The 24,334-nt window shown below is 38.6% G+C and overlaps 1 protein-coding gene across 1 annotated transcript in view; it reads right to left on the reverse strand.

Moving 5' to 3' along the window:
* CC2D2B (coiled-coil and C2 domain containing 2B) overlaps positions 1-24,334 on the reverse strand; it is a 140,470-nt gene that overhangs the window by 39,495 nt on the left and 76,641 nt on the right. The window contains exons 18-20 of the mRNA XM_066354598.1: positions 3,457-3,549; positions 2,497-2,588; positions 323-493 (exon numbers count right to left, since the gene is read on the reverse strand). Of these exons, the coding sequence (XP_066210695.1) occupies positions 323-493; positions 2,497-2,588; positions 3,457-3,549 (356 nt within the window). The remainder of the gene's footprint in view (positions 1-322; positions 494-2,496; positions 2,589-3,456; positions 3,550-24,334) is intronic.

The raw sequence follows: 24,334 nt of genomic DNA on the forward strand, positions 1-24,334 counted from the left end.
GGGGCCAGTGGCACAGAATAATGTAGTTGGCAACAGTGGCTTTATAAGTTTTCACAATAAGGAACAAAACAAAAGGCATTTATTTTATACAGTACACCAAAATATATATATATATGTTAAAGTTACTTTGGGCATTTCAAACTTCCAAAAACTCTTAATACATGGCAATGACACTAAGTTTGACTATCCAAATGAAGATTTCAACTTTCATTAAATTTCTGTATAATTAATAAAGTGTAAAGATATATAAATTAAACAATACAGAAATTTATAGCTAAGATAGATCTTTTGTGACTCTAAAAATGGATGCATATTGCCTTACCTACTAACTGTTGTTTTCCTGCTTGGGATATTATAAGCCCTCAGGATCCTGACAAGAATCTTAACATCTCCATCACAGAGGGTCTGTGCTGACACCTTTTCCCTTTTTTTCCTCTGAGGCTTTAATTTTCTTCGTCGTTTAACAAGCTTACAAACTGCAAGTGTCAGCTGGCTAAAGATAAAAGTGATCAGTCACATATATACAAGATAACTTAGTTTTAAAAGATATAAATTTAGGCCCTGGCCGGTTGGCTCAGCGGTAGAGCGTCAGCCTGGCGTGCGGGGGACCCGGGTTCGATTCCCGCCCAGGGCACATAGGAGAAGCACCCATTTGCTTCTCCACCCCCCCTCCTTCCTCTCTGTCTCTCTCTTCCCCTCCCACAGCCGAGGCTCCATTGGAGCAAAGATGGACCGGGCGCTGGGGATGGCTCCTTGGCCTCTGCCCCAGGCGCTAGAGTGGCTCTGGTCGTGGCAGAGCGACGCCCCGGAGGGGCAGAGCATTGCCCCCTGGTGGGCGTGCCGGGTGGATCCCGGTTGGGCGCATGTGGGAGTCTGTCTGACTGTCTCTCCCCATTTCTAGCTTCAGAAAAATACAAAAAAAAAAAAAAGATATAAATTTTAAAAATTAATTTTTGTAAATAAGGCCATTATTTTGAGCCATATGCTCTCCATTGTGGAGCGAAGACAGTTGTTTTAAACCCAAGGAAGAAATTACATTCTTTTTCTCTTTTTCTTCTTTTTCCAAGTGAGAGGAGAGGAGATAGCAAGACAGACTCCTGTGTGCACCCCAACCAGGATCCACTGGCAACCCCTGTCTAGGACTGATGTCTGCCTTTCTGGGGCTATGCTCGCAACTGAGCTATTTAGTGCCTGTGGCGGAGGCTCCATGGAGCCATCCTCAGTGCCCAGGCAATGCACTTAAACCAATTGAGCCATAGCTTCAGGAGAGGAAGAGAGAGAAAGAGAAAAACAGGGAAGGAGGAGGGGGGAGAAGCAGATGGTTGCTTCTCCTGTGTGTCCTCACTGGGTATTGAACCTGGGACATCCACACGCCAGGCTGATGCTCTACCACTGAGCCAACCAGCCAGGGCCAGGAATTATATTCTGAGCATAGAAGAGATGATACATTAAGAGAGGGAAGGTGAATGCTCCATGCCCTTTGGGTAAATGGCCCAACAAGAGACAAGGGTATGGAAAGGTAATTCCATGAAATATGCTGTTCTTTCAGAATACATCTTTTTTTTCCCCAAGAATCATTCTCTTAGAAGTGGTTAGAAACTCAACTTTTCTACGTGAATCTGAAATAGAAGTTAGTTACACATGCTGCCAACCTTGATAACATAAATGTATGAAATTATTGCCCTATGGTCACATTTTTTTCTCCCCAAAGACTAAAAATAAAACACAATAGATTTCAGCATCCTAAACCAATTAAAACCTTGTTGGCAATACCACAAACCTGCAAGTGGCTCCAGTGTGGTTTCCCAGAAGCATCCCTACTCCTGTTTCTACCCCTAAATGTCATAGATGGGACAGTATGAGAATTGAGTTACTCCAGTCGAAGGCTCCCCCAGCTGCTATGGATTACAGTGCCCTTATAGGACTGAGGATTCACAGTTTTGAAAGGGGTAGATTACAAGCTTAGTGTGTGACTTTTCCATTAGCAATCTCAGGACAGGAAAATCTTAGGGCAAAACTAGTTTGAGACAGAAAGTATTTCTTTTCTTTCTTGCTCTAAAAACTATCAGTAGAAGAGCATTAAAAACTAAAATACAATATAAATTGCCCTGGCCAGATAGTTCAATTGGTTTTAGAGCATCATCCCAATATGTGAAGGTTGCAGGTTCAATCCCCAGTCAGGGCACATACAGGAACAGATCGATGTTTCTGTTTTACTCTCTCTCACCTTTTCTCTCTCTCTCTCTCTCTCTCTCTCTCTCATAAATAAATAAATTTAAAATAAAATACTATACAATTGAAAATACATATCATATCAGTATGTCAAAAATGCAATATTAAAATGACCAAATATATTTCAAACCACCATATTTCACTTTATGCTTTGTAACTGCATCTTTTGACATGTAACTTAATATAAATGTAGAGAACTTATTAGAGGATTTTGAAGGTATTAGTATAAAGCTTCACATTTTATATAATAATTTTAGTATGTACCTTGCAGATACAATTTCTTCATAATCAGCCACAATATCTGATAAGTTAAATTTGCTTACTTTGACAATTCTTTTCATTATCAACTTTCTCATCTACAAAAAAATTCAGAATTTAAGAAATGCATAGTTCATATTTTAAGATCAAATATTTATAATGCTATTGGTGCCACTATTTTTTTGCTACTAATTTTTGTAAGCAATGAATGGAAAGGGGGATTAGTTAAGTGAAAATATGGATCTGTTTGCTCCCATTATTAAAATCATTCCCACCTCTCACATTCATGTCACACCAAAGCAAGTTTTTTCTTCCTACTTTTTTGTCTTTCCATATCTCTTTCATGTCATCTTAAATTCTGTTCTCACCTGTTTTTACACCTAACTCACAGCACACATGGACAGAACTAGTCTTCACCAAAGGAAATGATTACTCTGTGATTGCATTTCTCTAACAGCCACTTGTAATGGACATGAATCTTGATAAACAAACTCAAAGAATAATCACATTTCTGTATTTCCATTTATTCAGTCCTGTTCTGACTTTAAGCTCCTTCATCCCTTCATCCCCTGAACTGCTGTGGTCTACTACATTACTAGTAAAAGTAAGGATCCTGGCAAAATGCTGGCGTGTTTATCAGTGAACTTTCAGGGTCAAAAAGAGTGCAAAGTTATTAGTGTTCATGTTTAAGCAGGAAAAGTTGGGATGTGCACTAATAATGAGTTTGCTGATTACTGAAGTAAACTCTGCAACAACAATGGAGATCAACAGCATATTTACAGATGGTAAGCAGCTAACTGTAAAAAGGAAGTGAACAGAACAGAAAACCCCTCAGTGATCAAAAAGAGGTGATGAGTAAGTAATTTGTCTGTCTGACTCTCTCTGAAGTGTATGGTACCATAACATCCAGCAGACCAGTTTTCATAAGAGTAAATGCAAACATATTATGTATTATTTTGTTGTTACCTTTTTCAGAAAATTGGCAGAACTAATCCTTTGAGCAGTAATAGAATTCACATCTGAAAGGGACATCTCCTTTTCTATCTGACTTAGACATTCCTAAACAGAGAATTAAATTAGTTTCATTTCTTGAATGTGACAGAGTTCAGATATGAGGTGCTGCAATAAAATATTACCCATTTATTTCAGTTTATGAGTAGAAGACATTGGCAACATGCTGGCACTGACAGAAGAAAACCTTTCTTTCAGATTCTCCCACTGAGAATTAGCTAAAAACAGTTTATGATCATATTTTGTTGGCTTCTCAGATGAGGTCCCTTCATCAATTAAAATAATAATTATAAGAAAATAATTTGCAATTGAGAAAATCATAACAATATGTCAAGATGATTGAGAAATATTCCTCACATGCGCATTTACCTGGCAATCAATAAAAACAAAACAAATGGGAAATAGTATAGTGGTCAAGAGAGTAGTCTTTAGAGGCACACAGTCCTGGGTTCAATAACTGTGTGGTTTGGAAGAAAGTTGATTAACTGTTGCAGACCTCAGTTTCCTTTGTTGTAATAATAATAATTAAACTGCCACTGTCATAGATTGTTGTGAGACTTACCTGAAACAATATCAGTAAAATGCATGGCACATAGTAAGTAGCCAATATATGTAGACTATAATCAGTAACTTTAATTTTATATCCAGCAGTCAGTATAGGATTATTTGTCAGGATGCTTAGTCTACATAATTTAAAATAAGTTTGCATCTGTTATATCTACATTTGTGGGATACATCCCTAATGCCAATAAAAAGCATTTTACAAAACAGTATTATCAAAGACTACAAAAAATAATGAAGTAGATACTTTACAATTTCAGTCATGTTACAACAAACACTATTATCAAAAAGCAATTAATGGGCCCTGGCCGGTTGGCTCAGCGGTAGAGCGTCGGCCTAGCGTGCGGAGGACCCGGGTTCGATTCCCGGCCAGGGCACACAGGAGAAGCGCCCATTTGCTTCTCCACCCCTCCGCTGCGCTTTCCTCTCTGTCTCTCTCTTCCCCTCCCGCAGCCAAGGCTCCATTGGAGCAAAAATGGCCCGGGCGCTGGGGATGGCTCTGTGGCCTCTGCCTCAGGCGCTAGAGTGGCTCTGGTCGCAACATGGCGATGCCCAGGATGGGCAGAGCATCGCCCCCTGGTGGGCAGAGCGTGCCCCTGGTGGGCGTGCCGGGTGGATCCCGGTTGGGCGCATGCGGGAGTCTGTCTGACTGTCTCTCCCTGTTTCCAGCTTCAGAAAAATGAAAAAAAAAAAAAAAAAAAGCAATTAATTTTGTTCTTCTAATTATCCACAAGAAATCTTGAAACTAGTTCCGTTAACAAGTACTGTAGTAACTTTTACTTAAGAGTACCGTGGTACCTTGAGATACAAATTTAATTCATTCTGTAACCGAGCTCGTAAGTCAGTCAACTCGTATATCAAACAAATTTCTCCCATTTAAAATAACTGAAATAGATTTAATCCATTCCAGCCCTGTGAATCATCCCCAAACCATCCTAAATTATGAAAAAAGACTTGTTTTTAATTAAGAAACACATATGTATACTTTACCAATGCATAAAAAAATATATGAAATAAAAGAAAGAAAGTGTTATTTATTACTGTATTCTTACCTTGGGGACAGACGAGTGCAGCTAACGGAGGTGAATGGCAGAGGAGGAGGGAGGGAGGAAGGGATGCAGGTACTGTAGACACTTAAACTAAAACTGCACTTTCTTAACACTAAATATAAACTAAAACTGCATTTCTTTAAACCAAACTAAAACTGCACTTTCTTTATTTAAAATGAAACCACAAAAACTTAATCACGACTCGTGTCTCAGAATTTTGCTCGGATCTCGAACAAAAATACGGACTGAGTCGCAGCTCGTATCTTAAAAAATTTTCATGTTGGTCTGTTTATATCTCAAGGTACCACTCTGTATATTTATATTTCATATTGTTTTATTTACTTTTAACATACTTAATTTATAAGAGTTACTTAAATCCTGTGGATATTCATCTTTTGTTATGTGGGCTGCAAATATGTTTTCCTAATCTATGGAGTTTTCATTTTATTTTATTTTAGCTAGATAGAGAAAGAGAGTGAGAGAGAGAGTTAGGCAAGGAGAGTGATAAGAAGCATTGACTTATAGCTGCAGCACTTTAGTACTTTGGTTGTTCATTGATTGCTTCTCATATGTGCTTTGACCAGGGGGCTCCAGCCAAGCCAGTGACCCTTTGCTCAAGCCAGCAACCTTGGGCTCAAGCCAGCAACTATGGGATTGGGTCGATGATCCCATGCACAAGCCAATGAGCCTGCACTCAAGCTGGTGAGCCTGTGCTCAAGCCAGATGAGCTCCCACTCAAGCCAGCAACCTAGGGGTTTTGAATCTGGGACCTCAGTGTCCCAGGTTGACACTATCCAGTACACTACCACCAACCAGTCAAGCAAGTTTTAATTTTCATATTTTCAAATTATTTATCTTTCTCTAATTTATACATTTTAATTAAATTCATTGAGGTGACAATGGTTAATAAGATTATATAGTTTTCAAGTGTACACTTCTATGATATATCTTTATTATATGCGGCTTAAGTGTCTGTCGCCAATAGCTTATTGGTTGCTTGCGTAACTGTACTAGCCAATGGGGCGAAGTTGCCATGGCTGAACGCAAATTGAGCGTGTCAGGGGGAAGGTGAACATTTGTTTGCATTGGCAATCATCTGTTTTACATAAAAACTACGTCTTAACATAATTTCTTTTAAGAATGCCTCCTGACGTCACGGAAATGGCGCCGTGAGCAGCGCGTCCGACAGATCTCCCCAAAATCACAACAAATTTATCAACTAGAAACAGGAAAATTTATCTTCGGAGCATTACGGAGTTCCACACAAACTGAAAGCAAAAGGACTGTTATCACTCGAATCTGAGAGACGAGGGTGTGGAGGAAGCTACCGCAGGGACATTCATTCAAGCCGCGAGGAAGTGCTCCTGTGGTAAGTCATCCCGCACTCGGGAGCCGCGAGCAGCAGCCGCCGCCAGCCGCCGCCGCGAGCCGCCGCGAGCAGCGCCCGGGTCGGTTGCAGAGCGAGCACCGCCCACACTCCGGAGCGGCGAGCAGCCGCTGGCGCGCGCCCGGTCTGGCTGCAGACCGAGCATTGCAGACCGAGCACCGCTAACGTTCCCAGCGGCCCGCGCACGGGGAGCGGGAGAGGCCCCAGGGCGGTATTCCCTACTTGGGAGATTCTCTCCGCGGGCGGGGCACCTCACCCAGCCATTCAAGCTAACAATCAAGCGTTGGGGGAGGGGCGCGCGCAGGCAGCCTGAAATACCTTCGGGAGCACAGCTGCGACCCAATTACTAAAATTAACTTAACCCGTGAAATCTGCGCACCCTCGGTTCTAATTGATAAGATCTCTCTCAGTTCACCGACCCAAGACAAGAGGCGTGATATTTTTTAGTGCCTCTCGCTAAAGGGGCGGGGGCAACTTCTGATTGATAGAGCCTCCATATTCAGGGATAAACGCTAACAAGAAGGACTTGGCAGATAATAAGATCTATACCACACTAGTCGCAAGCAGAGACTAGTGCCTCTTCTTACCAGCCAAAACAGGCTACAAAGTGTGGAAAGCCTGGGTTGAGAGGTCCAACGGAATGCTAGGCGCTGAACAGTCACCTTGACAACAATTGACTCCCACCCCCGCCTGATTACACTGGAGGCCCTGACTGTCAGAGCCCTTCCCAAAGCCTTGCACTGAGTGGGGATAGAGTGGGGATTTCCCAGCTCTTTGAGCCTCTTACTCCCCAGGCAGAAGCAGTGGCAGCCTTATAGCTGGATCACCAGGCTGCTAATGCAGGAAGGGGGGACTAGGAGAGAGAATCCACGAAAGCAAACTCTCTCATCGTTGGACCCTGCAAACGCCAACAAGCCTTGACTACCAGCAAGACTAAAGCCAATTATATGACATTGCCATAGAATCCCATCAACTGCAAATCCCTACCTAAATGTGACACAGGGGCAGAGCCTGGGGTACAGAGTCACCGACCAGGAAGAGGGAGAGAAAAGAAAAAGGAAGAAGTTAACATCTCAAAATCAAGAAAAATCCACAGACTTTACAACTTGTTCCACTAATTTTTTTTTTTGTTGTTGTTGTTTGTTTCTTCTATCTTATTGCCTTTATTTCCTCCACCTCGGTCCTTCTATTCTCTGCCCATCTTATACTTCCCTTTTCTTGAACTACACTACCCATAAGTGTTACATTTTATTTCTCTTCTTCATCCTCACCCTCCTTTGGGGTTATACTCCAGGACACTTAACTCTCACTCTCTCCTCTTTTGTTTTGTTTTTTGTTTGTTTGTTTTTTTGCTTTATTTTGTTTTTTTCTCTTCCTTTTTATTTCTTCCTTCGTTTTTCTCTTTTTCTTATTTTTTCCTTTCTATTTGTTTTTTCTTTTCTCGTTTTACTTTCCTCCCATTTAATCCTCAATCACGAACAAATTAGTTAATTTGGGACTCGAGGTTTTTTTTGGCTTTATTTTTCTTTTTCGCTTTTGTTTTTGTTTTTTTTCTTGTTAGTTTATTTTTGTGGCATTTTGGGTCCTCCCAACCCAAGGTCTCCATTGTATTTGGTCTTTGCTCCACTTAATACAACATATTTTTACTTATTATTTTTATTTTTTTCTTCTTTATTATTCCTTTTTTTGTCCTTTTTTCTGGTTCCCTCTTATCCCTCTCATTATATCTCTTAGTTGACCATCACCCGCAGGCAGATCAACTTATGCTTGTCTAAGATTTTCTTCCTTTTTTTTTTTTTTGCATTTAGTAGGTCCCTACTCCCCTTTTTTTTTTTTTTTGCCCCCTTGAACTCTTCACCGCAAACCAGGCCCTCCATTATAGGCACGATATTTCCCTGAGGAGGGGAGAGGAAGGAAGGAGAAGAAAGAAAAAAAAGGGGGAAATAATAAATTATTACTGCTTTTTTTTGTGGGGTGTTTTACCCTTTGTTTTTTTTTTTGTTTTGTTTTTTGGTTTTTTTGTTTTTTTTTGTTTTTTTTACTTTTTACTCTTTATTAATTCTAATTAGTGCTATCAACAAGACCACCCTCAGATGCCAATAAGAAAGAGGAAATCGAATATTATGGATACAAAAGAAAGAGAGGTAACACAAATAGATGTGGAAAAATCTATGGAGAAAAGACTTAACATATTGGAAGCCTTGGAGCTAAATGACAGAGAATTTAAAATAGAAATCTTAAAAATACTCAGAGATATACAAGAAAACACAGAAAGGCAATATAGGGAGATCAGAAAACAACTCAATGAACACAAAGAATATATTACCAAGGAAATTGAAACTATAAAAACAAATCAAACAGAAATGAAAAACTCAATTCACGAGCTGAAAAACGAGGTAACAAGCTTAGCTAGCAGAACAACCCAGATTGAAGATAGGATTAGTGAAATAGAAGACAAACAACTTGAGGCACAACAGAGAGAAGAAGAAAGAGACTCAAAAATAATAAATAACGAGAAAGCCCTACAGGAATTATCTGACTCCATCAGAAAGAATAACATAAGAATAATAGGTATATCAGAGGGAGAAGAGAAAGAAAATGGAATGGAGAATATACTCAAACAAATAATAGACGAGAACTTCCCAAGCCTGTGGAAAGAACTAAAGCCTCAAATTCAAGAAGCAAACAGAACACCTAGTTTTCTTAACCCCAACAAACCCACTCCAAGGCACATCATAATAAAGATGACACAAACCAATGACAAAGAAAAAATTCTCAAGGCAGCCAGGGAAAAGAAGAGTACAACATATAAAGGAAGGCCTATTAGATTATCATCAGATTTCTCAGCAGAAACTCTACAAACTAGAAGAGAGTGGACCCCAATATTTAAAGCCCTGAAAGAGAGGAACTTTCAGCCAAGAATACTATACCCATCAAAGCTATCCTTCAAGTATGAAGGAGATATAAAAACATTCACAAATACAGAAAAGATGAGAGAATTTATCACGAGAAAGCCCCCACTCCAGGAAATACTAAAGGGGGTTTTCCAACCAGATTCAAAGAACAAAAGAAAACAACACCACAAGTAACAGCTCCACCAAGAACACAATAAAACCAAACTTAAACTGTGACAACAAAGGAAAAAAAAGGGGGGGAGAGAATGGAGATTAACAGTAGCAAAGGACGATGAAGTGCAGAAATACTTATAAGATAGGGTACTACAATGAATATGGTAGGTACCCTTTTCATTACTTAATGGTAACCACCCTAGAAAAAACCACCACAAAAACACATGACTTAAAAAAGGTAGCAACAGAGGAAAGAAGTATGGAACACAAACAAACAGAAACAAATGATAGAAAAACAAAAGAGAAGAATCAAACTAGATACAAAACTAACAGAAAGCAATTTATAAAATGGCAGTAGGGAACCCACAAGTGTCAATAATTACACTAAATGTAAATGGATTAAACTTACCAATAAAAAGACACAGAGTAGCAGAATGGATTAAAAAAGAAAATCCAACTATATGCTGCCTACAAGAAACACATCTAAGCAACAAGGATAAAAACAAATTCAAAGTGAAAGGCTGGAAAACAATACTCCAAGCAAACAACACCCAAAAAAAAAGCAGGTGTAGCAATACTCATATCTGATAATGCTGACTACAAGACAGAAAAAGTACTCAGAGACAAAAATGGTCACTTCATAATGATTAAGGGGACACTGAATCAAGAAGACATAACAATCCTTAATATATATGCACCAAACCAAGGAGCACCAAAATATATAAGACAGCTACTTATTGACCTTAAAACAAAAACTAACAAAAATACAATCATACTTGGAGACCTCAATACTCCGCTGACGGCTCTAGATCGGTCATCCAAACAGAGAATCAATAAAGATATAGTGGCCTTAAACGAAATACTAGAACACCTGGATATGATAGACATCTACAGGACACTTCATCCCAAAGCGACAGAGTATACATTTTTCTCTAGTGTACATGGAACATTCTCAAGAATTGACCATATGTTGGGCCACAAAGACAATATCAGCAAATTTAGAAAAATTGAAATTGTACCAAGCATATTTTCTGATCATAAAGCCTTGAAACTAGAATTCAACTGCAAAAAAGAGGGGGAAAAACCCACAAAAATGTGGAAACTAAACAACATACTTCTAAAAAATGAATGGGTCAAAGAAGAAATAAGCGCAGAGATCAAAAGATACATACAGACAAATGAAAATGAAAATACGACATATCAGAATCTCTGGGATGCAGCAAAAGCAGTAATAAGAGGAAAGTTCATATCACTTCAGGCCTATATGAACAAACAAGAGAGAGCCGAAGTAAACCACTTAACTTCACACCTTAAGGAACTAGAAAAAGAAGAACAAAGACAACCCAAAACCAGCCGAAGAAAGGAGATAATAAAAATCAGAGCAGAAATAAATGAAATAGAGAACAGAAAAACTATAGAAAAAATCAATAAAACAAGGAGCTGGTTCTTTGAAAAGATCAACAAAATTGACAAACCCTTGGCAAGACTCACCAAGGAAAAAAGGCACAGGACTCAAATAAATAAAATCCAAAATGAAAGAGGAGAGATCACCACAGACATCATAGATATACAAAGAATTATTGTAGAATACTATGAAAAATTATATGCCACCAAATACAACAATCTAGAAGAAATGGATAAATTCCTAGAACAATACAACCTTCCTAGACTGAGTCATGAAGAAGCAGAAAGCCTAAACAGACCAATCAGCAGGGAGGAAATAGAAAAAACTATTAAAAACCTCCCCAAAAATAAAAGTCCAGGCCCAGACGGTTATACTAGTGAATTCTATCAAACATTCAAAGAAGACTTGGTTCCTATTCTACTCAAAGTCTTCCAAAAAATTGAAGAAGAAGCAATACTTCCAAACACATTTTATGAGGCCAACATAACCTTCATACCAAAACCTGGCAAGGATGGCACAAAGAAAGAAAACTACAGACCAATATCTCTAATGAATACAGATGCTAAAATTCTAAACAAAATACTGGCAAACCGAATACAACAACATATTAAAAAAATAATACATCATGATCAAGTGGGATTCATCCCAGAATCTCAAGGATGGTTCAACATACGCAAAACGGTTAACGTAATACACCATATCAACAAAACAAAGAACAAAAACCACATGATCTTATCAATAGATGCAGAAAAGGCTTTTGATAAAATACAACACAATTTTATGTTTAAGACTCTCAACAAAATGGGTATAGAAGGAAAATATCTCAACATGATAAAGGCCATATATGATAAACCATCAGCCAACATCATTTTAAATGGCATAAAACTGAGGACTTTCTACCTTAAATCAGGAACAAGACAGGGTTGTCCACTCTCTCCACTCTTATTTAACGTGGTGCTAGAAGTTCTGGCCAGAGCAATCAGACAAGACAAAGAAATAAAAGGCATCCATATTGGAAAAGAAGAAGTAAAGGTATCACTTTTTGCTGATGATATGATCCTATACATCAAAAACCCGAAGGACTCCACAAAAAGATTATTAGAAACAATAAACCAATACAGTAAGGTCGCAGGATACAAAATTAACATACAGAAGTCCATAGCCTTTCTCTATGCCAACAATGAAATATTAGAAAACGAACTCAAAAAAATAATCCCCTTCACGATTGCAACAACAAAAATAAAATACCTAGGAATAAACATAACAAAGAATGTAAAGGACCTATATAATGAAAATTACAAAGCATTGTTAAGGGAAATCGAAAAAGATACAATGAGATGGAAAAATATTCCTTTTTCTTGGATAGGAAGAATAAATATAATCAAAATGGCCATATTACCCAAAGCAATATACAAATTTAATGCAATTCCCATCAAAATCCCTATGAGATTTTTTAAAGAAATGGAACAAAAAATCATCAGATTTATATGGAACTATAAAAAACCCCGAATAGCCAAAACAATCCTAAGGAAAAAGAATGAAACTGGGGGCATTACAATACCTGACTTTAAACTCTATTATAGGGCCACAATAATCAAAACAGCATGGTATTGGCAGAAAAATAGACACTCAGACCAATGGAACAGAATAGAAAGCCCAGAAATAAAACCACATATATATGGTCAAATAATCTTTGATAAAGGGGCCAACAACACACAATGGAGAAAAGAAAGCCTCTTCAACAAATGGTGTTGGGAAAACTGGAAAGCCACATGCAAAAGAATGAAACTCGACTACAGCCTGTCCCCGTGTACTAAAATTAATTCAAAATGGATCAAAGACCTAAATATAAGACCTGAAACAATAAAGTACATAGAAGAAGACATAGGTACTAAACTCATGGACCTGGGTTTTAAAGAACATTTTATGAACTTGACTCCAATGGCAAGAGAAGTGAAGGCAAAGATAAATGAATGGGACTACATCAGAATAAAAAGTTTTTGCTCAGCAAGAGAAACTGATATAAAAATAAACAGACAGCCAACTAAATGGGAAATGATATTTTCAAACAACAGCTCAGATAAGGGCCTAATTTCCAAAATTTACAAAGAACTCATAAAACTCAACAACAAACAAACAAACAATCCAATAAAAAAATGGGAAGAAGACATGAATAGACACTTCTCCCAGGAAGAGATACAAATGGCCAACAGATATATGAAAAGATGCTCTGCTTCATTAGTTATTAGGGAAATGCAAATCAAAACTACAATGAGATACCACCTCACCCCTGTTAGATTAGCTATGATCAACAAGACGGGTAATAGCAAATGTTGGAGAGGCTGTGGAGAAAAAGGAACCCTCATTCACTGTTGGTGGGACTGTAAAGTAGTACAACCATTATGGAGGAAAGTATGGTGGTTCCTCAAAAAACTGCAAATAGAACTACCTTATGACCCAGCAATCCCTCTACTGGGTATATACCCCAAAACCTCAGAAACATTGATACGTGAAGACACATGTAGCCCCATGTTCATTGCAGCACTGTTCACAGTGGCCAAGACATGGAAACAACCAAAAAGCCCTTCTATAGAAGACTGGATAAAGAAGATGTGGCACATATACACTATGGAATACTACTCAGCCATAAGAAATTATGACATCAGATCATTTACAGCAAAATGGTGGGATCTTGATAACATTATAAGGAGTGAAATAAGTAAATCAGAAAAAAACAAGAAATACATGATTCCATACATTGGTGGAACATAAAAATGAGACTAAGAGACATGGACAAGTGTGTGGTGGTTACCAGGGGTGGGGGGAGGGAGGACAGGGGGAGAGTTAGGGGGAGGGGGAGGGGCACAGAGAACTAGATAGAGGGTGGCGAAGGACAATCTGACTTTGGGCGAGGGGTATGCAACATAATTTAATGACAAGGTAACCTAGACATGTTTTCTTTGAATATATGTACCCTGATTTATTAATGTCATCCCATTACCATTAATAAAAATTTATTTAAAAAAAAAAAAAAAAGAATGCCTCCTAGAAAATACAGCACTGAAGAGGAGAGAAAAGGAGCTAAAGCTGCACAAAAACGGCTTTCTCAACAAAAAGAAACCACTGAGCAGAGAAAGACAAGGCTTGCTTCAGTCACAGAGCAAATGCGTCTTTCTTGGCAAAATGAGACTGATGAGCATAGAGAAACAAGGCTTGCCTCAGATGCAAGACAAAAAAGCCTGTCTCGACAAAATGAGTCCCTTGAACAAAGGCAGGAGAGAAATGCAAAAAAAAACGAAAGAGTAATGCTGATCGAAACGGAAAAAGGATTAAAACAGTTTCAAACGGAGAAACTTTAATTTTTGAGCATTCCTCTGGTGACATGAATATTAAATGTGAACACTGTCAGTCCTTAAACTTCAAGTTAGAAACTAATCGATTTGACTGTGGCAAGAAAGGATTTTCTCAATGTTGCAAGTATGGAAACATTGTAGTTCCACTAATTGAGAATTATCCACTACTCTTGAATAAATTATTGACTAATCATCATTATTATTTAAATCACCTTTATTTATTGAGCTAGTGGTGGCTCTTAAGAAATGTACCGCCAGTGGTTTCCTTCATTGCACTCTACTTTAAGCAATTAAGCAAGTAGAAGGGGGAAACCCCGTGGGGCACTAAGCAAAGGGGCATCCTCGCCGCCTGCCCTAGGTAATTCAGTTTGAATTAGCAGACACCTTTGCACAAATCATTTTAATTACAATTTATAATATCTAGAACAGCAGTCATTTCGTATGACCGCCGGGCTTTCTAATGATCTATAATTGCATTTCAAATCATCTTTCATCACCATATATTTGACCCTCTTTACCCTTTATTTCTCTCCATTCCTCTTTCCTCTGGTAACCACCATACTGTTGTCTGTGTCTATGAGTTTCAGTTTTATATCTCACATATGAGCGAAATCATATGGTTCTTAGCTTTTTCTGACTGACTTATTTCGCTTAGCACAATATTCTCAAAGTCCATCCATGTTGTCACAAATGGCAGCATTTCATCTTTTCTATGGCCGAGTAGTATTCCATTGTGTATATATGCCACAACTTCTTTATCCAGTCATCTATTGAAGGACACTTCAATTATTTCCATGTCTTGGTCACTGTGAATAATGCTTCAATAAATAAGGAGTACATATATCTTTTCAAATAAATGTTTTCAAATTTTTGGGGTAGATACCCAGGAGAGGGATTGATGGGTCATATGGTAACTCTATTCTTAATTTTTTGAGACACCTCCATACTATTTTTCATAGTGACTATACCGTTTACAATCCCAGCAGTAGTGGATGAGGGTTCCTTTTTCTTCATAACCTCTCCAACACTTGTTGTTACCTGTCTTTTGATAATAGCCATTCTAACAAGTGTGAGGTAATATCTCACTGTAGTTTTCATTTGCATTTCTCTGCTAAAGTGAACTTGAGAATTTTTAAAATATATCTGCTGGCCATTTGTATATCTTGGAAAAAGTATCTGTTCAAGTCTTCTGCCCATCTTTAAATTAGATTGTTTGTTTAGTATTGAATTGTATAAGTTCTTTATATTTTTTGGACATTAACCCCTTGTTGGAGCTGTTGGTTGCAAATATATTTTCCATTCATTTGGTTGCTATTTTTGTTTGGTTGGTGGTTTCTTTCGCTGTGCAGAGTTTTTTAGTTAATATGGTACCATTCATTTATTTTTGCCTTTACTTCCCTTGCCTTTGGGGTCAAATTCATAGAATCTTCTCTAAGACCAAGGTCCATGAGTTTAGTACCTATGTTTTCTTCTATGTAATTTATTGTTTCAGGTCTTATATTTAGGTCTTTGGGCCATTTTTAATTAATTTTTGCACATAGGAACAAATGGTAGTCTAGTTTCTTTTTTTTTTTTTTTTGGCATGTGGCTTACCAATTTTCCCAGCATCATTTATTAAAGAGCTTTCTTTTCTCCATTGTATGTTTTTGGCTCCTTTGTCATAAAGTACTTGTCTATATACATGTGGTTTAATTTCTGGGCTCTGAATTCTATTCCACTAATCTGTGTATCTGTTTTTCTGTCAATATCATGCTGTTTTGATTATCATAACTCTGTAGTATTATTTGAAGTCAGGTAGGATGATACCTCCAGCTTCATTCTTTTTTCTGATGATTGCTTTTGCTATTTGGGGTCTTTTGTGGTTCCATACAAACATGATGATTTTTTGCTCTATTTATTTTTAAAATCTCATTTGATGGAGATTGCATTAAATCTGTATATTGCCTTGGGTAATATGGATATTATATCTATGTTGAGTCTTATAATGCATGAACATAACATACGTTTTATTTTATTGTGTCTTTTTCAATTTTTTTAAAAATAATGCTTTGTAGTTTTCAGTATACAGGGCCTTCAAATCCTTTGTTAAGTTTATTCCTAGGTATTTAATTCCTTTTGTTGCAATTGCAAAAAGAATTTTATTTTCTGAAATTTGTTTGTATACAAAAATGCAGTGGACTTTTATACATTGACTTTTGTATCCTGAAACTTTACTGTATTTGTTTATTGTTTCTAATAGTTTTTTGGTGGAGTAATTAGAGTTTTCTATATAAAGAGTCATGTTGTCTGTGAAGAGTGACACTTTCACTTCTTCATTTCCAGTTTGGGTACCTTTTATTCCTTTCTCTTGCCTGATTGCTCTGGCTGGAACTTCCAGAACTATGTTGAATAAGAGTGGAGAGAGTGGGCAGCTTGTCTTGTTCCTGATTTTAGAGAAAGAGCTTTCAGTTTTTCACCATTCATTATGATATTGGCTGATGGTTTATCATATATGGCCTTTATTATATTGAGACACTTTCCTTCTATACCTATTTTAACCATAAATAAATATTGAATCTGGTCAGAGAAATGGCAGCATGAGAGATACTCCTGATCTCTCCCCTTGAAATTTCAACAAATTCTACAACTATATGCAGAGAATATTGAATCTTATCAAATGCTTTTGATGCATCTATTGATATGATCATATTACTTTTATCCTTTATTTTATTAATATGGTGTCTTACATTGCTTGATCTGCATATTTTGAACCATCCTTGTGCCCTTGGATAAACTCCACTTGCTTGTGATTTTTTTTTTTTTGTATTTTTCTGAGGTTGGAAACAGAGAGGCAGTCAGACAGACTCCTGCATGCGCCCGACCGGGATCCACCCGCATGCCCACCAGGGAGCGATGCTTTGCCCATCTGGGGCTCCGCTCTGTTGCAACCAGAGCCATTCCAGCACCTGATGCAGAGGCCATAGAGCCATCCTCAGTGCCCGGGCCAACTTTGCTCCAATGGAGCCTTGGCTGCAGGAGGGGAAGAGAGAGACAGAGAGGAAGGAGAGGGGGAGGGGTGGAGAAGCAGATGGGTGCCTCTCCTGTGTGCACTGGCCGGGAATCAAACTCGGGACTCCTGCATGCCAGGCCGACGCTCTACCACTGAACCAACCGGCCAGAGCCTGTGATGTATTATTTTTTAACGTACTGTTGTATTTTATTTGCTAGTATTTTGTTTAGAATTTTTGTATCTGTATTCACCAGAGATTAGTTTTCTTTTCTTCTTCCTCATCATCCCTTTTCCTCCTTCTTTCTCTTTCTTCCTCCTTCCTTCTCCTTTCTCCTCCTCCTCTCCCCCCAACACCTCACTTTGCCTCTTCTTCTTCTTTATTGCATTATCCTTGCCAGGTTTTGGATGTGTTAGGAACAGTGGTGGGATTCAAATAATTTAACAACTATTTCTCTGCCCTACTGACCATTTTAAGTATAAAAGAATGATATACCAAAAGGTAGTTTATTATTTCATGCATTTAATACTTAAATAAGAACAATAAAAGAGATACAAAAAACTAGATTATAAGAAAGAGTTTTAAAATATTAATAAAAATGTATAATAAAATGTATAATAAAAATATTAATAAAAATATTTCCTGACAAAAAACAATAAAACTGTTATTTAAAATATTTCCATATTGCTTCTTGATTGACGTCTTCACTTGCAATTCTTTTCACCTATGGACAGAATGAACATTACTACAGGCACTTAGAATATGCTGTTGCACAGATGAATGTTAAAAAATAGTAAGGAATGTAAATTTGTGATTACCACATTGGGTGACTGCCCGGGTGCTCATCTTAGAAAGAACCCTGATTACAAGTGCCATTTTAACAACTGGTTCACCAAACTCAACAAAAATTTGGGTATCAGTACTGATGAACTGATGCAAACTGGCTGAATCCCACCACTGGTTAGGATGTACTGCCTTTTCTTCCCATTTCTGGAAGAGTTTGAGAAGAATAAATATCAAATTTATTTTAAATTTTACATAGAATTCACTAATAAATCCGTCTGGTCCTGGACTTTTATTTTTTGGAAGATATTTTATGGTTATTTCAATTTCCTCACTATTAATTGGTCTACTTAGATTTTCAGTTCTTCATGATTTAGTCTAGGTAGGTCATACATTTCTAGGAACATATCTATTTCTTCTATAAATTGCTTTGAGTAGTAGAGACATTTTAATAATGTTAATTCTTCCTCTCCATAGACATGACATATGCTTCCACTTGTTTGTATTTCCTTGACCTAGGGGAAGGTCAGCAAAAGGCCAAGGTTCCCTGAGACCCTGCCTGTTGCAGCCTCTGACTGCTGGCTGCTAATTGGGCTAGGTTACTGTAATAAAACCTCTGGTAGAGTCTAGAGCAGGGGTCTCAAACTCAACTCAGCATGTGGGCCGCAGAGCAAGATCACAGCCGTTCAGCGGGCCGCACTAGGTCTACAAAAGACAACTGTTACGCAACACTTTTCAGTGTCACAAAACGACCAGAAACTGTAGTTTGCATCACAACTGCTGTTAACTAAGCTAATATCTAGCTAGGATGCTAGAGAAATGAAAAATACAAGTAGGCCCCTAGGCTTACTTAATTTTATCCAAAATATTTTGAACTTCGTGGATTAGTCTGCGGGCCACACAAAATTGTTAGGCGGGCCGCATGCAGCCCGCAGGCAGCGAGTTTGAGACCCCTGGTCTAGAGCCTGGGGAAATTCAGGAATTAGGAATGGTGATGGGTGTGGCTCTGCCTCTCAGCCCCAGGTGTCAGTCTGTCCATACTTTTTTTCACAGACCCCAGTAGGGTATGGCCTCCAGGAGTCTGGTGGGTGTGGCTTCTGAGACCCAAAGGTGTGGTCTACCTGCAGTCCGGACAGTTTCTACTGAGTCTCTAGTGAGGCAGAAGCACCAGTCCTAGACTTGGGAGAGTGTAGGAAAAGCTCCGACCTCAACACCAGAAAACTGAGTCACTGCCATGCCTCCTGCTTCCTGGCTTACTTCTCAGAACAGCCCAATCTCCTTAGAGTGGGGCAGGAGAGATTCCCAATGGTAGGGCAGTTGCTTCCCCCCAGGCTGATGCCACAAGGCTGTTTCACTCAAGAAAGATGGTGACTGAAGTATTGGAAAATGACTCAGCACAGGTGTTTCAGTGGCCATCCCCAAGTGTGTCTCTCCCTGGGCCACCAACTTCACACTCTCTTCCCACAGCACTCATTCTCTCAGCCCTCTCTGCAACAGAGCCCCAGGCAAGTGTCTGTAAATGAGATTTTCTGTGCTGGCCCCCTAGGACAGAGCCTGCATCTCTGAAAGCTCGTCTCTTTCTTGCAGACTGAAACCTCAGCCCTTTTCACTGCCAAATGCTATGTGGGTGCCTCTTCTAGGCTCTGGTGCTCTAGGCTGGGGTGCCCATCCTGGGGCTTAGGTACAGCTCTCAAGGCAAACTTCCCCACAGTAAGAATCCCTCCAAACCTACTGCCACCACTTGCTTCTGAGAGTGGGCAGCCCTTTTTGCATTTCTCCCTTCCTACCAGCCTCGATGTGGCTTCTTCTGTGATCTTTTGTTATAGACTCCTCTTCATTTAGTCCATAGTTAGTTTTTCAAGATGATTGTTCTTAAATTAAGTTGTAATCCAATTTCATCCTGGGAGGTGATAACTGGAACGTCTGCTTACTCTGTCACCATCTTGGAATCTGGGTTTTGGTTTTTGATCCAGTCTGCTACTCTGTGCTTTTATTAGTGAATTCAATCTACTTAAATTTAGGGTAATTATTGATGTATGAGGATTTTCTATAGCCATTTTATCCTTTGTTTTCTGGTAGTTCTGTGGCTCCATTTGTTCTTTTCCTTTGTGTTTCTGTCTGTTGTTCTTGTTTAGTTGTGTTCCATACTTTTGTTCCCTCTTTTTTTAAATTATGTGTCTCAGTTTGGGGGGTATTTTTGAGTATGTGGTTACTATGAAAAAGAAACTTTCATATATACAGTAGTCCTTTTTCTTTTGAATACATATGATCTCCACTGTCCTTTGCAAATTCAGACCTTTACCTTCTCTTTTATGTTTTTGTTGTCACAAATTATCCTTGTTTATGCTGTAAGTTTATTGGTGATCTTACTTGTAATTTTGTGACCATTTGTTCTTTGTTTCAGGTAGAATAGCCCCCCCTTGAATATTTCCTGCAATGGAGGTCTTCTGGTTATAATTCTCTCAGCTTTAGTATATCAGAAAAAGTCCACATTTCTCCTTCATATCTAAAGGATAACTTTATTGGGTATATTGTTCTTGACTGGTAATTTCTCTCTTTTAGTAGTTTGAATATTTGGTCGCCTATCTTCAGGCTTGTAGTGTTTTTACTGATAATCTAATGGGCTTTCCTTTAGATTACTTTCTTCTTTCCCCTAGCTGCCTTTGGAATTCTTATTTTGTCATTAATTTTTGACAGTTTTAATACAATGTGCCTTGGTGAAGGCCTTATGTATTCAGATAATTAGGTGTCCTGTTTGCTTCTTGGATTTGAGGATCTCTTTCCATAAGTTTGGGAAGTTCTCATCAACTATTTGTTTGAATAGGCATTCCCTTATCCCTATCTTCTTTTTCACGTATGCCTATTATTCTTATATTGCTTTCTGATGGAGTCAGATAGTTCTTGTAGTGTTCTTTCATTTTTATGCTCAAGTCTCTTCTTCCCTCAGCATCATTTCTAGATTTTTGTCTTCAGTATCATTAATTCTTTCCTCCATCTGGTCAGCTGTAATTCATATGCTCACTAGTTCATTCCAAATCTCTGAGTTCAGCTCTAGAATATCTATTTGGTTCTTTTTTTAAAGTTACAATCTCTTCAGTAAAGTACTTGTTTTACTCATTGATTTGGTCTCTGAGCTCATTAAACTGCATAGCTGTGTTTTCTTGCATCTCATTGTGATTTTTCAGAACAGCAATCTTGAATTCTCTGTCATATAAATCACATATCTCAATGTTTTTAACTTGATTTTCTGGAGATTTTTCTCCTTTTTTCTTAACTGCCTCATTACCTCAATTATGTATAGTATTTTATAGATTCCTTCTCCATCTAGGCATGCATTATGAGTGGCACATTTCTAGTAGGTTCATAAGAAAAAGTCTTTCTATTGTTTTCTACTAGGTGGTGCTGAATCACAAGTGTTTTAGCTTTCTCGCATATCTCTGGCTTTTCAGATCACTGTAGGTGGTGGGAAATGGGCTGCATTCCCTGGACACCTCCCTATGATCCGGTCATTCTGATCCCAGGGGACCCACCCCATGGTTGAACATGGTGGGTAATAGAGCTTCAAATCCATGAAATCCCAGTGCTTCTCCTTGCAACCAGAGACTGCCAGCCATGTAGCCTCAATGTGTGGGGATGGGGTGAACTGGAGAACCCAGCTGCCTCCTTTGTTGCTTTGACCTTCCAGCAATGGATACCAGGAGTCCTCCATAGCATCCCCTGCATCTCCACCTGACCTTGGGAATTGTCACAGACTGCACCCTTCACTCAGGAAAAGTGTTTCTGTAGTACTAGTTCTTGAGTTTTGCAGATAATGTGCTCTGTAATACCACACAAAAGGTTATGGGAGGTGAGCTCTGGGAAGACTGTGGGTGGCCCAGCTCTGTGGCTTTTTTTCTCTGTTGGGAATGCCAGTCTCCAGCAACCATGACCACACTTCTTCACTTCATTCCTTCGCAGGTAACTGGGCTCAGCCAAAGCTCATACTGTTCACTTCTGCAGGAATGTTCACTAAATCTCTTTGCTCCTCCCAGCTGAAGGGAGTACAATCCACAACCTAATTCCTATCCCCCTCTCCAGGTTGAGCCCCACAAGGATGCATCTGTGGCTTCTTTGAGCTCTTATCCCTTCTTGCCTCCTTGGTTAGCTCCCACTTGCCCACTGTTAAATGTTTCAGCGTGGACCTCTTATATGTGTTTGTGCATTGAGCAGGGAATCCCTTTCTAAATCACAGCTATTCAAATTGTTGAAAATTCAAGGGGAGAGACCAAGGAGATCTCTCATACCATCATTTCTCTGATGTCACTCTATAATTTGTACATTTTGTATCATTTAAGAAATAATTTTCTACCCCAGATTAAGATTCATTAAAAGTTTTGTTTTTCACATGTAATTTTCATTACACATGGTATTTATTTCTTTTATAGGTCTGAATCTAATTTTATTTCTTTCTACATGGATAAGAAATTATGTCAGAATCATTCCAAGAATTTTCCATTCTTTTACAAGTGATTTTTAAAGATGTCTGTGTCAAATATTTAGTTTCTACATATGCATAATAATAAGTCTGTCTAAGGCCCTATGTTCTGTTTTACTAGTTTGGAATTGCCTTACTCCATTTACAGATTAATTTGGGGAGAACTGACATCTTAAGATGTTGAGTCGGCCATGGCCGGTTGGCTCAGTGGTAGAGTGTCGGCCTAGCGTGCAGAAGTCCCGGGTTCAATTCCCGGCTAGGGCACACAGGAGAAGCGCCCATCTGCTTCTCCACTCCTCCCCCTCTCCTTCCTCTCTGTCTCTCTCTTCCCCTCCCGCAGCCAAGGCTCCATTGGAGCAGAGTTGGCCCGGGTGCTGAGGATGGCTCTGTGGCCTCTGTCTCAGGCGCTAGAATGGCTCTGGTTGCAACAGAGCGACACCCCAGGTGGGCAGAGCATCGCCCCCTGGTGGGCATGCCAGGTGGATCCTGGTCGGGCACATGCGGGAGCCTGTCTGACTGCCTCCCCGTTTCCAACTTCAGAAAAATACAAAAAAAGAAAAAGAAAAAAAGATGTTGAGTCTTTCTATCAGTGAACATTTATACACATTCTTTTTTACATGATTCAAAATGTTTTACAATTTTCTCTATTTAGTTCTTGCACGTGTTTTATTAAATATACTCCTGGTGCCATTACATTTTCACTGAATTAGCATTAATTTGTATTCCCCTGTTACCACTGAGCCACCAAAATTGTTTCTCAAACAATCCATTTGGTTCAGATCATGAATGTCCTTCTACTACAAATTGAGTTTTAATTGAATGAATAGTTTTGTTTATGGCTCTTCTAAATTAGGTCATCAAAGCTATAGGATGGCTGAATGACAATAGAAATAACAGGCACAGATATACAGTTTTTTTAAAATAACTTTTACTATTTTTAATATCAAATAACTTACTGCACTCTCCCTTCGGTCTAGAATATCAGTTTATCAGTTTTTTTCTTATCAGTTGATAAAATTTCTCCAAAGTTAAATTAACAAACCTTATTTAAACCCATTTTATCCTGACCTGTGGTGGCTCAGTGGATAAAGTGTCGACTTGGAACACTGAGGTCACCAGTTCGAAACCCTGGGCTTGCCTGATCAAGGCACATATGAGTGTTGATGCTTCCTGCTCCTCCCCTCTTCTCTCTCTCTCTCCCTCCTCTTAAAAAAAAAGTAACAAAAAACTTTAAAAAAGCATTTTAGCATAAGACATTCACTCTTTCAGACTCAGAAGATGAATAAACCATAATATCCTTCATCAGAATCTAATATCTTTATCAAAGTTGGCTGACATTACCCTACAGTGGTGATTCTACTGTATAGGAATTTCTTCAGAGATGAAACACTAGTTTCTTTTTTCTTTAACTATCTCTTAGCAAGCTCAAGTACTATGATTACTACAGTTGGTTATTTTTATAAGAACTAGCTCTTACAATCCACTATTTTAAGACAAATAATGTACTAGTAAATGTTTAACAACCAGTTTTCTGGAAGTGAGAGAAAAAGCCCCAATTTGTAACATTTGCTGATTTATGGTATAAATATTCCCCCAGCAACAAACTTAAAGCAACCAACATGAAGTAACTGAAGGTGGAGTTGTAAAGGAAAGTGCACATTAGACTCTCACGACTGGTGATGGCAGGTTCCAGCACACTATCCCCACATAAACATAAAAGGCTAATGCCCCCCTCCTCACATTTTAAAGTTCCTGAAATTGAGATG

The sequence above is a fragment of the Saccopteryx leptura genome, chromosome 13 (assembly GCF_036850995.1).
Source record: "Saccopteryx leptura isolate mSacLep1 chromosome 13, mSacLep1_pri_phased_curated, whole genome shotgun sequence".
NCBI lineage: Eukaryota > Metazoa > Chordata > Mammalia > Chiroptera > Emballonuridae > Saccopteryx > Saccopteryx leptura.